Source organism: Hemiscyllium ocellatum, chromosome 4 (genome assembly GCF_020745735.1).
Source record: "Hemiscyllium ocellatum isolate sHemOce1 chromosome 4, sHemOce1.pat.X.cur, whole genome shotgun sequence".
In the NCBI taxonomy this organism is placed as follows: domain Eukaryota; kingdom Metazoa; phylum Chordata; class Chondrichthyes; order Orectolobiformes; family Hemiscylliidae; genus Hemiscyllium; species Hemiscyllium ocellatum.
The window spans coordinates 126,932,882-126,947,994 of NC_083404.1; the positions used below are offsets into that span (position 1 = coordinate 126,932,882).

The 15,113-nt window shown below is 41.0% G+C and overlaps 1 protein-coding gene across 2 annotated transcripts in view; it reads right to left on the bottom strand.

Moving 5' to 3' along the window:
• Positions 1-6,744: 6,744 nt before the first annotated feature.
• Positions 6,745-15,113, bottom strand: part of LOC132815507 (protein APCDD1-like) — a 28,999-nt gene continuing 20,630 nt past the window's right edge. For both annotated transcript variants that reach the window (XM_060824484.1, XM_060824483.1), the window contains exons 4-5: positions 10,629-10,950; positions 6,745-7,917 (exon numbers count right to left, since the gene is read on the bottom strand). In XM_060824484.1, coding sequence (XP_060680467.1) covers positions 7,469-7,917; positions 10,629-10,950 — 771 coding nt within the window. In that variant the 3' untranslated portion in view covers positions 6,745-7,468. The remainder of the gene's footprint in view (positions 7,918-10,628; positions 10,951-15,113) is intronic.

Here is a 15,113-nt window from a genome sequence, read left to right on the forward strand (position 1 = left end):
CTCCAAATGCTAGTGCTTCCAAATAAACCTGTTGGACTATAACCTGGTGTTGTGTGATTTTTAACAATAGTCTTAGGCTTCATCATCTGTACTTTGCTTTATTCTAAACATAAATTCCGTACTGTAATCAGAGTTTGTTTGTTTTGTTTTAGTCCAAAGAAAAGGAATTCTATTATCTTAACAGCATTTCAACCACATGATTGTTTTCCCTTCACTTCAGCATGAAGGCAGGCTGTGATCTTACAAAGTCAGATTCATTCAGGGTAACTCAAAGGAAGCTATATCAGCTTGTGTTATTTCTAAAGACTGAGAAAGCTGAGGGGAAAGTATATGTCTTCTCCCAAAGAAAAGGTATCGCCATATTGGGTAGCACCTAGGCCCTGGATATTCTTTCCTTGAATAAGATGCAAGGAAGGGCTTTCTTGTGATGCAATGTAGTGTCCGTACCCCAGAACTGGGAGGCCTAGTTTCATTTCCCACCTGCTCCCGAGGTGTGTAATAATATCTCTGCACAGGTTGATTTAAACAAAAGCCTGAAGGAAAGAAAAAAAGATAGAGTCCAAGTTCCCTCCCTCATCTCTTCATCTGTATTACTGCCTTTTCCTACTCTCATTGTGAGCTGGACAATATCATGGATTTTCCTTTCAAACTTCTTGACTTCACAGAATGTATCTCCAGTTCTTCCAAAGTATTCCTTGACTTTTCTGTCACTATTTTTTTTGGGGTGGGTGGGGAGGGATGGTGGTGGTGGATGAGGTATAAGCAATCAATTAATCTTCGCCATAAGTCTGCTATCTATGATGAGAGGTTGAGTAGGTTAGGATTGTTTTCATTAGAAAAAAGGAGATTGAGGGGGAACCTGATTGAGGTTTACAAAATCATGAAGGGTAAAGATAGGGTAGATAGAGACAAGCTTTTTCCCAGGGTGAGGGATTCAGTAACAAGAGGTTGCATGTTCAAGGTGAGAGGTGAAAAGTTTAAGGGAGGTACATGTGGAAAGTACTTTACAGAAAGGGTAGTAGATGCCTAGAATGTATTGTCAACAGAGGCAGGCACAGTAGATTCAGTTAAGATGGGTCTGGACAGATGCATGAGTAGGTGAGGAGCAGAGGGATATAGATGCTTAGGAATTGGGTGACATGTTTAGACAGTGGATTTGGATTGGCTCAGGCTTGGAGGGCCAAAGAGCCTGTTCCTGGGCTGTAAATTTTCTTTGGTCTTTGTTCTTTGTACCTTGATGACACTCCTCAGATTCTGCTTCCTGTAAGGGCTATATTTCATTCCTCAGATTTTTGGTCTCGGTTGCATTTATTTGGAAAGTGCAGTCTTCCTTACCTGGGAAAAAACATGAAGGGCAAAGAGAGTCCAAATAAAGAGTTTAGCAAATGTTTTTAGAACAGTTTCTGGAGGTGCATTCTGAAAAAAAGACTAGATCTGGGTTAGGCGAGGATTTACTGACCATCACTAACTGCCCAGACGATAGTCAAGAGTCAACCATATTGCTGTGGGCCTGAAGTCACATGGAAGCCAGACCAGGTAAGGATTACATCTTTCTATTCCAGATTTCTAGTAAATTCCAATTTCACAGTCTACTATTGTGGGATTCAAACCCAGATCCAGAAAACACTAGCCTTCGCTTCTGGATTACTTCCCTTGCAGTAGGGTTTCATTAATGACTACATAGCAAAGGTACCCTCGGTATCAGTGATCATAAAATGATTAAATTTTACATCCAGCTAGAGTGAAGGAAAGGGAGGGTGTGTAGGTTCTGAGACTAATACTGAACAAATCATTGGCACTGTAGACTGTCAAGATCCAAGGTTCTAATGGATTTCATCCTCAGGACTTCACAAAGTGGCTTTAAAAAGTGAGATGGTTGAGTTTATGTTTGAATTTTCCGAAATTCCCTGGATTTGCACAAGTTTCTGTAAGATAGAATGGAGCAGCATAAGAACATGTATGCAAACCTTTAATCTCTGCCTGTTCGTGTGTCTGTGTGAATTCAGTCAAACTTTGCTGTTGTTTCTGCTTCTACCAACCCCCAAGCACTTACCACCCTCTGCGTCAAAATAAACTTGCCTTGCACATTTCCTTTCGACCTATTCTGCTTGTATTTGACATTTTCACCGTCAAATGACTATTTACCCAATCCATGCCCCTCGTAATTTTAGAATAAAAAACAAAGAACAGTACAGCAAAGGAACAGGCCCTTCGGCCCATCAAGGCTGTGCTGACTCATGATGCTTTGCGAAACTAAAAGCCTTCTGCCTCTGCACAGTCTGTATCCCTCTATTCCCTGCCTGTTCGTACACCACTAAAGATGCTTCTTAAGTGTTGTTATTGTATCCACTTTCATCACCACTGTTGGCAGTGCATTCCAGGCACTTACCAGCCTCTGTGTAAAAAAGAACTTGCTCTCATATCTCCTTTAAACCTTTTCCCTTTTACCTTAAACCTATGTCCCTAAGTAATCGACATTTCTACCCTGGGATAAAGACTCTGACTATCCATTCTATCCATGCCTCTCATTGTTTTGTAAACTTCCAATAAGTAGCCTCTCAGCCTCTGGCGTTCAAGTGAAAATAAACCATATTTGTCCAATCTCTCTTCATATCTAATGCCTTCCAGACCTGAAAACATCTTGGTAAACCATTTCTGTACCCTCCCCAAAGCCTCCACATCCTTCTGGTAGTGTGATCACCAGAACTGTACACACAATGCCAAATGTAGCCCAAGTAAAATTCTATAAAGCTGCAATATGACTTGCCAATTCCTGCATTTTGCCATGACAGCCATGGGTGAGGTGCCAGAAGACTGGAGGTTGGTTAATGTGGCGCCGTTACTTAAGAAAGGCTGTCAGGAAAGGTCAGACCTGATGAGTTTTCTCACGTCACACTGACCTCATTGACTACCAACCTGGCTCTCTCTGAATCCAGCTGGATTCTCCCACTTGCACAGCTGGGATGGGCCAGCTCCTTGGCATTGGCACCATCTTTAAAAGGTCTTTGTGCACCTGGTCAATCACTGCCCGTCCACAGCTTACCGACACGGTTCCTGATATTTGCCCTAGGCATGTGGAGAAGGGAAAACTGGCACGCCACTTTACAGACAGGGACCTGGGTGGTCCAGAAGGTGGTTACCGTTCTTCCCAGGGCCAGCACAGGAGCTTGCCTGAGGTTACCACCCTGGTGTGGTCTCAGCCATCTGGAGGAACGCCCAGCACTATAGGAAGGGGGTCAATCACCTTTCCGGCACTGTCAGGGTAATTGTCACCAATATTTCTCCAGTACCTCACATCCAGGTTACCTCTGCTGATCTGACAGCCTCAAACTGAAGGGTATCTTGACTTGATCACGCTCTGCTCACTTTTGTTTTTGTGAGCTGGCCGTGTGGTTGAAGCATATACAAAGGCTGTTGTTACATAGACTGCTGGCACATGGTGCTGAGGCTGAGATAACCACAACGCTGTGCTGTACATCAACATGTTCATCTTCTAACAACCAAGACAAGCTTCCTGGCTTTGTGTCTGTGCTAAAAGTGAGGGTAAAACAGAAGCTCTGTGACTGGCTGAGACTCTGTAAGATCCCCCCTCAGTCTCCTATGCTTTAAAGAGAAAAGTCTCAGTTTGTTCAACCTCTCCCTATAACTCAGTCCCTTGAGTCCCGGCAACATCCTTCACCTTCTTCCACTCGATTAAAACCTATCACACATCTCTAATGTCTCCTTGAACTGAAACATTAACCCTGAGTCTCCCTTCACAAAGGCTGCCAGACCTGCTGAGTGTTTTCAGCATTTTCGGCTTTTGATGGATGAGTTGGTACTATGATGGGATAATGCTGAAACCGTTAATGCAGCTTCGCAAGTTGGCAATTACATTCAAATATTGAAAGCTGATGCAAGAATTAATCAAACATGTTGTGTTGTAATTTTGTACTGAAAAGATTTTAAAAAAAGATTTTCAAATGATTTGCAGTATCTTAAGTCTTCTTCGGCAGTCCCTTAGTGATGGTGATGTGCTTCTACTTCTAGCATTTGGGTTGGCAAGTCCAAGCGAATCCCAGGCCAGGCCAGCATGGAGGCAGCAAAGTCCAGAGGCCAGGCTCTTGGGGACTGGAAGTGAGGCCTAGAGGGTTTGAAGGCAGCGTGGTTTATAGACTTGGCCCCGGTGGTCTGAAGGCTGGCATGGACTTAGTGAAAAGATTAAAAATTGAGTCCTTTATAAAAAGAGAACTTTTTTATTCTTTATTCTTATGCTGAACTTTTATTAGTAATTCATTCAAGTCTGCAACACATACTTAAGTATTCTGTACCTAGGTACCCTGTACCTAAGATGGCGCCAAAGTGGCGACAATACAAACTTTCTGGTATATGTAACAATAAAGGCTAATTCGAATTCAAATTCAATTCAAATTCAGGAGCTTGGTTCTGTGGTGGCTGAACAGTGTAATCCTGGAGTAACAGACTCTGCCACCTCTGGGAAAGGTAGTGTTTGAGGTGGCTGTGTAGGATGCCTTGGATTGTGCGCGCTCTTTCTGTCACTTGCATTTGGCCTTCACGTACTCCACTCAGTGAAGCTCAAGTGGTTGGTATCTTTGCTGATGCTTCTTCAATTTGTGTGTTGTACAGCAAGCAATTCCCATGTGTGGCCGCACGGTGGCTCAGTGGTTAGCACTGCTGCCTCAGCGTCAGGTACCCCGTTTCAAATCTAGCCTCGAGGGGCCTGTCTGTGTGGAGTTTGCACGTTCTCCCCGTGTCTGCGTGGGTTTCTGCTGGGTTCTCCGATTTCCTCCCACAATCCAAAGATGTGCAGCTTAGGTGGATTGGCCATGCTAAATTACCCATAATGTTCAGGGATGTGCAGGCTAGCTAAATTAGCGATGGGAGATGAAGGGGTTCTGGATGAAATGCTTTTCAGAGGATGGTGTGAATTTGATTGACTGAATAGCCTGCTCCCACAATGTAGGGATTCTATGTCTAGATTGATGGGGATGTCATCTTGCTTAGGGAGGTTTTCAGGGTGTCCTTGTAGCATTTTCTCATCTCTCCAAGAAATCACTTACTTCTGTGGAGCTCTGAGTTGGCCACTTGCTTAGGGAGCCTTGCTTATTGGACACATGGACAATGTGGTCTGCCCACTGTCGTTAGTTATATATGACTAGTACTTCAGTATTGGGGATATCGGCCTGGGGAAGAGAATGCTTGTACTGGTGCCATAGGATTTTCAGGAGTTTGTCAAGGCAGTGCTGGGGATAACCCTCCAGGGATTTGAGGTAAAGTAAGGCTTTACTAGAGAAATGGATGAGGACATTGAGGGGATTGCCTTCTGCGGAATAGGGATCAAAAAAATTAAGACACACAAAATTCTTAAGGAGCTTGGCAGGGTAAATTCTGAGAGGATGATTCCCTCACTCCGGCGTCAAGAATCAAGGATCATAATCTTGGAATAAAGAGTTGGCCATTTAGTTTTAAAATGACAACTGTGAATTTCTATCATATTTTGTCATTGAAAATATGAAGACGTTTTGAGATTGAGTGAATGGGGATTTAGGATATTGCAGGAAGCTGTAGGGTAAGACAAGATATGATCACAATGGATAGTAACGCAATCTCAAAGTAACATGGGGAATGTGAAGTTACGTATTTCAGCAGGAATTATAGAGAAGCTAAATATTATTTAAATTGAGATAGATTCCAGAAAGTTATGGAACAGGCGGATTTGAGTAGCCTTGTTGTACCTGAATCACAAAAAGCTAGTATCCAAATTCAGAGGGTAATAGGGAAAGCAATTGGAATGTTGGCTTCCAATTCAAAGGGAATGAAATGGAAAAGTTGGGAAGTTTTGCTCAGACTATACAAGGCGCTGGTCAGGCCATACCGAGAATACTGTGAACAGTTCGGAGCCCCCTTACCTCAGGTGAGATATGCTGGCATTGGAGGCAGTCTGAGGGAGGTTCATGAGGCTGATACCAGGTAGAGAGGAACTGTCTTCCGATGAAAGGTTGAGTAGGTTAGGCCTGTACTCAAAGGAGTTGAGAGGAATGAGAGACACCCTTATTGAAACATACAAGCCTCTTAGGGGACTTGTCAGGGTAGATAAGTAAAGGTTGTTTCCCTTTGTAGGAAAATCTAGACCACAGTCTCAGAATAAGAGCTCACCCATTTAAGGCGGAGAAAGGGAGAAATTTCTTCTCTGAGGGTAATAAATCTATGGAATTACTTATCACCGAGCTGAGAGGCTGGGTCATCAAGTATGTTCAAGGCTGATAGAGAGAGATCTTTAATCAGGGAGTGAATCAAGGTTATGGGGAAAAGGCAGGAAAGTGAAGTTGAGAATTATCAGATCTCTTTGAATGGCAGAGCTGATGTGATAGGCTGAATGGCCTTCCTTTACTCCTGTCTCTGATGGTCTTATAGATGGAATGGTCTACTCTCACTCTGCTTCCTATTATCTTATGTCATTATTACAAGGTTTTCCAATGAATTGTCATAAATTAAATATGATTTCAATAATATTCTCAATGGTGTAATTATGACATATCATTTGCAATTTAAGAATAGCATCAGGCACATTGATTTGACCTGAAGCATTTTTGTGATTTCTGTTGAAATGTTGTAGAAAGAGAGACCAGTGAAATAGACAAGAATCTTTAAATCAAACAGGAATCAATCCACATTATAATGATTTACTTATATAATTGCCCAAAGGCACTTCTCAAAAATATGTGATTTCTAAAAATCGTAAGAAAATTAATGATGCCAGAAGTTAAAACCAGACTATAAAAACAATATCTGGTGGCTTGATATATAAATAATGTCACCTACACCTAAGTTTTTAACAAAGTAACTGAAAAACAAGTGCCACACTTAACCCACAGCAGAAATATTATTTGTAGAAATGATACAAATATTGACTTGTATTAATGTAAAGAAAAATAAAATGTAAAAGCAGTATTTTCTTAATTGTTACCTTAATTAATGCCATTTTGTTTTACTGCTGTTCCTGTTTAAGGAATACAATAGTTCTTTCTAACTTTTACCAATAGTTCATTTTTACAACTCCAGATCTTGTACATTGAAATAATTGACTCAAATATACAAAAACTAGTTCAATTTACCAATACAAATATCCTCTTGAGTTACCTGAAGCATATAGGCATTGGGAAGAGAATGCCACAGATGACACTAGCTTGAATATACTTGGCAAACTATGTACATTTTTACAGTGCGTGCCAGATAAAATCTTCCATTGTAATAAAGTGCTATTATGGTTGTGCAGTAGATGCTACTTGTTCCATGTCTGAAATTGACTGGAGAGAGTTCAACGTGGAAAACCATCATACTGATGCCTTCAAATGGAGGAACAGTACTTCAGCATTGAAGTGCATCAAGTAAATGAACTGTCTGGATGGAGAAAGTAATCCTATTCACAGTTTTCCATCATAGGGACCATAGGAAGACGGGCTTGTGCTTAGCTGAAGATATGCTTGATCATTGAATGCAATGCACAAATAAACAGTAATACAACAGAGTGCTCATTTATCTTGAATCCATTGTTGGTTGATCTGGTTTGTTTGCCATCTTCTCCTGATTCATCTAATCCCACTGTAGCTGCAGCACATTGGACTAAAGGAGCCTGATAAGATGTAGCCCTCTTCTCTGGCCTGTCCGGACTGGATCCATCACTAGGTCTTTGTCCATTGAACAGCAAGTATCGACCTTTAGCATCTTGCTCCATTTTAAAGAGTTCATACTCTGTGTGAGGGAGGCGTATCCCCAGAGCCACACAGCCGTTGGTGTGAGTGACATCCTGTTCCACTCCCACATGCCAGGAACCCTCAGCACCACATGCATTTCCATTGAAGACATTCAAGAGAGATGCAGTAGCTGCATCCATTGGTGTTACCTTCATGTGGTTCACTGGAACGAAATTTGAGAACATTACACAAAACAGTCAATAAAACTATACCATCTACATTTGCTCAGACTACATTGGGCAGCAATATTTCACAATGAAGAGTTATTAACAGATACCGTTATTAATGTTGAGAAGGTTTGCAGGTTACAATGTGTTTTCTGATTCCAAATGGAGGGGATTGCAACAATTAGAAAATGTCCCATTTTGGGCCTCTACTTTCAAACTCAGAAGGTTCCAGGGTACAGTTCATATCATTTGATGTTAGAATTATCTTTACTACAACAATAGAGATTAATTTACCCAGTAAAGCGCGATGCTTTTAAATGTGACTTTAGTTTTCTTCTACTATTATTTTATTGCATAGTCATAGGAATTCAAGACAGACTGTAGCAGAATGGTAATGTTACTAGACTAGCAATCCCTGAGGTCTAGGCTAATGTTCTGGTGCATTGTTTCAAATCCCACCATGCAATTTTGTACCTGTACCTAAGATGGTGCCAGGAATTGTAACTTTGTATACTTTTCATTGTACCCTTGTATCCCTGTACTTGAGTACAAGTGGCAATAAACTTAATTCTAATTAGTATATCTTGGTTATAAAGCTAGCCTTAATGGTTACAATGGGACCAATGTCATAAAACCTGATCTGTTTCATTAATATTCTTCAGGGAAGGAAATCTGCTATCCTTGGCTGGCCTCCATGTGACTCCAGACCCCAGAAGTGTGGTTGACTCTTAAATGCCTTGCAATTTTCAAACAAGCATTCAGTTCAATTAAGGATGAGCAGCCAAAGCTGGTCTTATCAGAGATGCCCACATCCCATGAAAAACTGAAGAACGAAAATGCATACATTTACTTTGTGCACAAAGAACTCCCGAACTAATAGACAAACTATGGGGGAATAAAGCAACGTCCAGCAGTGTAGCTCTGCTTAATAACACATTTTATAGCTAACATTGTGTACACACCTCCTGTGATTTTTGTGTGGACTGGCACGGGTATACATGTGGCAAATTGGATCCATGTAGAAGTCCTGTGACATACTCATCATGATAATCATTCTACTACTGTATATAGACAGACATTTTACAATTCTTCACTTGCAGGAATATTCTTTGTTGTCCAGTGCGAAAGGCTTCTCCACCGCCCCAAGATGTATACTTGTTTACTCAAAGACCAGATCAGTAAATTTTCACAAGCCGCCGAATAAAACAATTTAACAAGCCGAAAGAGTAGCAGCTGGATTTTGTGAAGCATGTGGGAGAAAGGTCAGGGACAATTCTGCCAGGGAAAAGGGGCTGTCCATCAGCTGGTGATTTAGTTGCTGAGGAAACTGTAGTGGACATCGCCCCATCCCACCACATTCAAACCTCCCCAGCAGGAACGTTTATAATGCAGTTCACAACGCCGATTTCAAGTATATTATTTAAAGCTATGGTCGAAAAACAAAAGTGTTAAGTAGTGGAGTTGACCATGTTGTGCATGGTTTATGCACAGATGCACACAATCATAGCATTTGTAAAATCATTTTACACTTTAAGTAGCAGGATTATAATAAAGTTTGGGAGTGGTTTGAATTGTAAGAATAGGAATTCATCTGGAAAGGGCCACTTGGACGTGTCACAAACTATGAATACATTTTGCTTCCAGTAACTGAATGCCTGCATTGTGTGATAAAGTAAAAGCCAGCCATTCTATTGCTCTGTTAGATTGAATGCCAGCTACAGTACATTTTTGGCAGCCCCTCTATATGCCGATCATGCATGCTTAACCATCCACAATGCAACGTGAGCATTGTTATGGCACGCTGCAATCTTCAGCCTTGTGCTCTTGGACACGGGTACAATGCGTTGTTAGCCATTGGATAAGGTGAAGTTATGTTTGCAGTCTCTTTGCTCAAGGTGAAAGCGTGATTTCAGGACTGTCTTTAAGTGACCAGAAAGAGAAGATCTAGGGAAATGCATTAAGCCGCCCAGTGAAATATTTCAGAATTGTTCAGAGAAACAGTTTGAAATTTTCTTCAAAGACTTTCCTCATTGTTCATAAAACCATATGAAAATGAGAGAGAAATATTTTGGCTAACATTACAAACAATTGAATAACATTTTAAGTTTCTGCGAGAAGGGCAATGTGAATCATGGAATCCCTACAATATGAAAGAGGCCATTTAGCCCAATGTGTTTGCACTGACCCTCTGAATAGCTTCCTGCTCAGACCCACCCATCGCTGTATTTCCCATGGCCAATCCACACATCTCTGGACTGTGGGAGGAGACTGAAACACCTGGCAGAAACCCACATAAGACATGGAGAGAACAAACAAACTCTACACAGACAGTCTTCTAAGGCTGGAATTAACCCTGGTCCCTGGAGCTGTGAGACAGCAATGCTAACCACTGAGCCACCTTGTTACCCGTCAATGTGCTTTGTGGATGACCTATGGTAGGAAAAATGGGGCAGGACAATTGAAGACATGGTGCCACTTACAAACAGTGCATATGATGTGCATTCTGCAAGGCTTATCTACATCTGTTTAACATCTTTATAACTACATTGCTGAAGAGTTGAGCGGTTAATGGCTATTTCAAATAGTATGAATGTGGAAACTAAGCGCAGTCTGTTTTGGGGATGTGATGCTCAGTGACAGAAGAAATGATTCCTATAACTGAATAGGGGTCACAATTAGAACTATTAATCAATCATTTTGATATTACCTTTGAACACGAACTCTGTTCCTCCCATCACTTTAGTTGAAGGGATGCCTCGGCTGTAACGGCCCTTGGCGTAGATGGTGAATGTTGGATGCTTGCACACAGGGTCCGAGAAGTGGTAGTAATGCCCTTCCCAGGTGTTGTTGTTGTCATGGAAGATGAAGTGCCGGGTGAGGAAGAGCACTTCTGGCCGAACCTCACACCGTTGGCTCGCCCATTGGCCGTGCAGTCCTACAGTCAGGTCTGCCTTCGGAGGTAGAATGGGAGGGTGATGCTCATCTGATCGGTAGATTATTCGACAGGCCATGCACGAATGATCGTGGTTCTGAAAATGACATAAAGTAGCAATTCTAAATGACAAATTATCAAATTAGATAGTATTGGGGCTTAACTTTGGTCAATGCATATTTCATTACTGCTTTACAACTTTAGCAGACTTATAAAAGCTACAGAACAAATGCTGCAAATTTAATACTCAGCTCACTGATATTTAGATTAAGTTAATAAATCTGCATGTTAACCAAAATACTTCGCACATAATTCTTGTTTTAAATTCAGTAAATGCAGTTGTTTGATTTACTGTCTCATTTTTACAGTAGTGCCCAGTCTGATTACTTTGTCAAAGAGACTTTGAGTCTTGGTACATTTATTTGACGATGGATCATTAGTTACAAAGCTATCAGACAACAAAACTTTTGTGCATTTTATGTAGGCATGAAATACTCTCCTCATAATGCGTATTGCAAGAACTGTATTAATTCCACCTGACCCAAATCAAACCAAGTTCATACCATTGAGCACAAAACTCAAGACTACCCCACCAATGCAGCACTGATAGAGTGCGATACTTTCAGAGAGACACCACATTTCAGATGCGGCCTTTCACTGAAACTTACCTGCCTGCTCAGGTGGATGGGAAAGATCGAATGGCACCATTTTGGAAAAGAGCAAGGGAGTCCTTATTCCCCAAACACCGTCACAAAAACAGATTACCAAGTCATCACCGTATTGTACTTTGTGGGTGCTTTCTGTGTGCAAATTGACTTCCACAGGCCTTGCATTATGACACACTGTTATAAATGTGAGGTTTTACAAGATGGTCATGTTTTAAACTGTTTTAATTAAAAGTAAAGTGGAGCTTGTAACCTCCATTTATCTCTGCACAGAGATAAACTAAAGAGGTCTAGTTACCATGGGGATGGCTAGGGAGAAGGGGCTGTACAGTTGGGCAGGAGAGGGAGCTGACTAAATTCCTATTGAAACCTAAGGATCAAATTTAACATCCAAATGTAAAGGGACATTGCTTACTTACTGATTCTCAAAGGAGGAAGTGAGGAATGCAGATGCTGGAGAAATTCGACAGGTGTGGCACTGGAAAAGCACAGCAGGTCAGGCAGCATCGAAGGAGCACAAGAGACAAAGCCTGGGTACAGAGAGAAGGAGGGTCCCAGAAGAAGAAGGAGCAGAACATAGAAACCATAGATGTTGGAAACAGCCAGGGAGTGCTCTCATGTCTGTTAGTCACCAGGCAGAATGCAGGTAGGAGAATGTTCTCTGGTCAAAGAGACAGAATCCAAAGAAATTTAAGAAGAACTGAAAGATTCATCCTAGGAGAAGGCAAGGAGAAGGAATCATCTGCAGGGGATTGCTCTTGGTAGTTGGTTTGAGTCTGTGAAGTGTGAAAAGTGGTCAATCAGAAGCTGTGAGTAACTTTGGAATGTTTCCTGTAGTGACTACAATCTGCAAAGAGTGCAGTATAATATAGGTTTTTGATCATGTTGCCTAGTTGTGGAGGGTACACTGTTTGGACACTATTACTTCTCTTAGAGATGTACAGCATGGAAATAGACCCTTCAGTCCAACTTGTCCATGCCGACTAGATATCCCAACCCAATCTAGTCCCACCTGCCAGCACCCAGTCCACATCCCTCCAAATCCTTCCTATTCATATACCTATCCAGATGCCTTTTAAATGTTGTAATCATACTAGCCTCCACTACTTCCTCTGGCAGCTTATTCCATACACGTACCACCCTCTACATGAAAGTATTGCCCTTATATCTTTCCCCCCTCACCCTAAATCTACGCCCTCTAGTTTTGGACTCTCCCACCACAGGGAAAGGACCTTGTCTATTTACACTATTCATGCCCCTCATGATTTAATAAATCTCTACATAAGGTCACCCCTCAGCCTCCAATGCTCCAGGAAAAACAACCTCAGCCTGTTCAGCCTCTCCTTGTAGCTCAAATCCCCCAACCGTGGCAATATCCTTGTACATCTTTGCTGAACCCTTTCAAGTTTCACAACATCTTTCCGATAGGAAGGAGACCAGAATTGCATACAATATTCCAAAAATGGCCTAACCAATGTCCTGTACAGTCGTAACACGACCTCCCAACTCCTGTACTCAATATTCTGACCCATAGAAAAGCATACCGAACGTCTTCTTCACTATCCTATCTACCTGCGACTCGACTTTCGAGGAACTATGAAGCTGCACTCCAAGGTCTCCTTGTTCAGCAACACTCCCGAGGACCTTACCATTAAGTGTATAAGTCCGGCTAAGATTTGCTTTCCCAAAATGCAGCACCTCCCAGTTATCTAAATTAAACTCCATCTGCCACTCCTTAGCCCATTGGCCCATCTGATCAAGATCCCGTTGTAATCCACTATTTGTTGCCTACTGATTAGTGTCATTTTCAGTGTGTTTTTTACTGTGAAACCTTAAATGTAAAATATTTTCATGTGGCCCTTTGAGTCAGTCAAGTGTAATTAACGTCACTGTAAAAGTTTTCTGTCTCTATAGGGATTGTAACAATATTTACACCAATAATACTTCACCAACTGTAAAGTGCTTTGAGGTGTTTGGTGATCATGAAAGGTGTGATATGTATGGACTTTTTTTTATTATCTCAGGAGGACTTAAATAGTCAAAGTAAAAGAAAATCAATCCAGTTTACTTATATTCAAAGTTGACTTAGTTTAAAAATTGAATTACCCATCAAGTTGAATTAAAATTTAATTGTATTAAATCTGCCTGTACTGCAAGTGAAACAAAGCTTTTCACTGTACGTAGATATTTATGACCAGAATAAATCAATTCAAATATATTAAAATACTACAGGTAGCCATTTTAAGCACAACTTTAAATTGTCTAGTAATTCAAATAAAGTTTTTATAATAACTGTGATAGATAACAGACTGAAAATAGCTTTGGCTGAATCATCTCCACCTGCTTCCATGTTGATAGACTGTGGGAAACAGCAAGAATCGCAGACTTTAAAGAACCATTTTTCTTATCTTTATTTCTGAGTAAAGACTTTTTTTTGTGAACGCATGTTTATATGAAACATTTTATCACAAGAGCTTGTCTCAAAACGAGATCTGGGAGTGAGTTAGCAGTCCATGTACATAAGTCATAGTTTGCCAAGTTCCAGGCTCATTAAAAGCAGGACTTTTAAAAGTTTGTTTGCCAGATAATGTCATTAGATTCACATGAGAATTTATGATGCCAGCTGGTTCATCCTCTCCCTTTCCTTTGATGAACTCAGGGTTTCCCATCAGTTTGCCCTCTCTTCTGCTCCATTTCCTGCATGCCATGATCTGTTATAATAATCCACCGCAGGCTCTCAAAGCATTCAGCAACTTCCTACACCATGGACAAAGTGCAATCTTCTCTGAACCCAGCAGATTTTGATCTTATTTATCCTTGGATGGAGCCACAGACATTTGAATCATTGAGTAATTGAAGTTAAGCAGTAACTAAAACAAACAGTTTGGGAACCCTATGATCTAATTTCTTCTCATGCCTACATAGATGCTGAAAAGCAATGCCAAGAAAAATCCTATCTCATTGCTCTATGTAATAACTAAATTCTTTAAAATAGAAGTTAAACCTTCCAGTAAGTAACCAGAGAGACAGTTTGGCTAAATATATTAATTTGATTTCTGCTATTTTATGGGATCATTTTGGATCACTTTATTCAAAATGCATCCAATTACTGGTTATTAAAGTGGAACCTGTGGTTTCCTTCTGTCTCTTATGAGTATAAGTTACCATGGCCTTTCTTTACCTTGAAGCCTCCACCTTTTCCTTTCTTGCTAATTGTATTCTTGATCTTATCCTCTCATTAGATCTGTAGTGGCACATCTACATCTTCACAAAATTGTCCTCAATGAGACCTGAGTTCCTTTTCCATGTCAAAGACTTGTTTTCTTAAACAACTCTTAATCTGCTATTGAGTCCAATTGAACAATATACACGAAAACCTGTTGGTCATTTTCTGGAACACTGGACGAACATTGCTGCTACAATCTTTAACAGGAAACCGATCTAGTTTGCTGACGACCGGCTTGTTCGTCTGACGATGGGAACCAAACTGATAACTCTGCTTTCTCTCCACAGTTTTTCCAGCATTTGCTGTTTTTTCTCTGAGATGATTTATTCACCTCTTCAGCCATCTACTCTTGAGCAGTTTTTTTTGCTT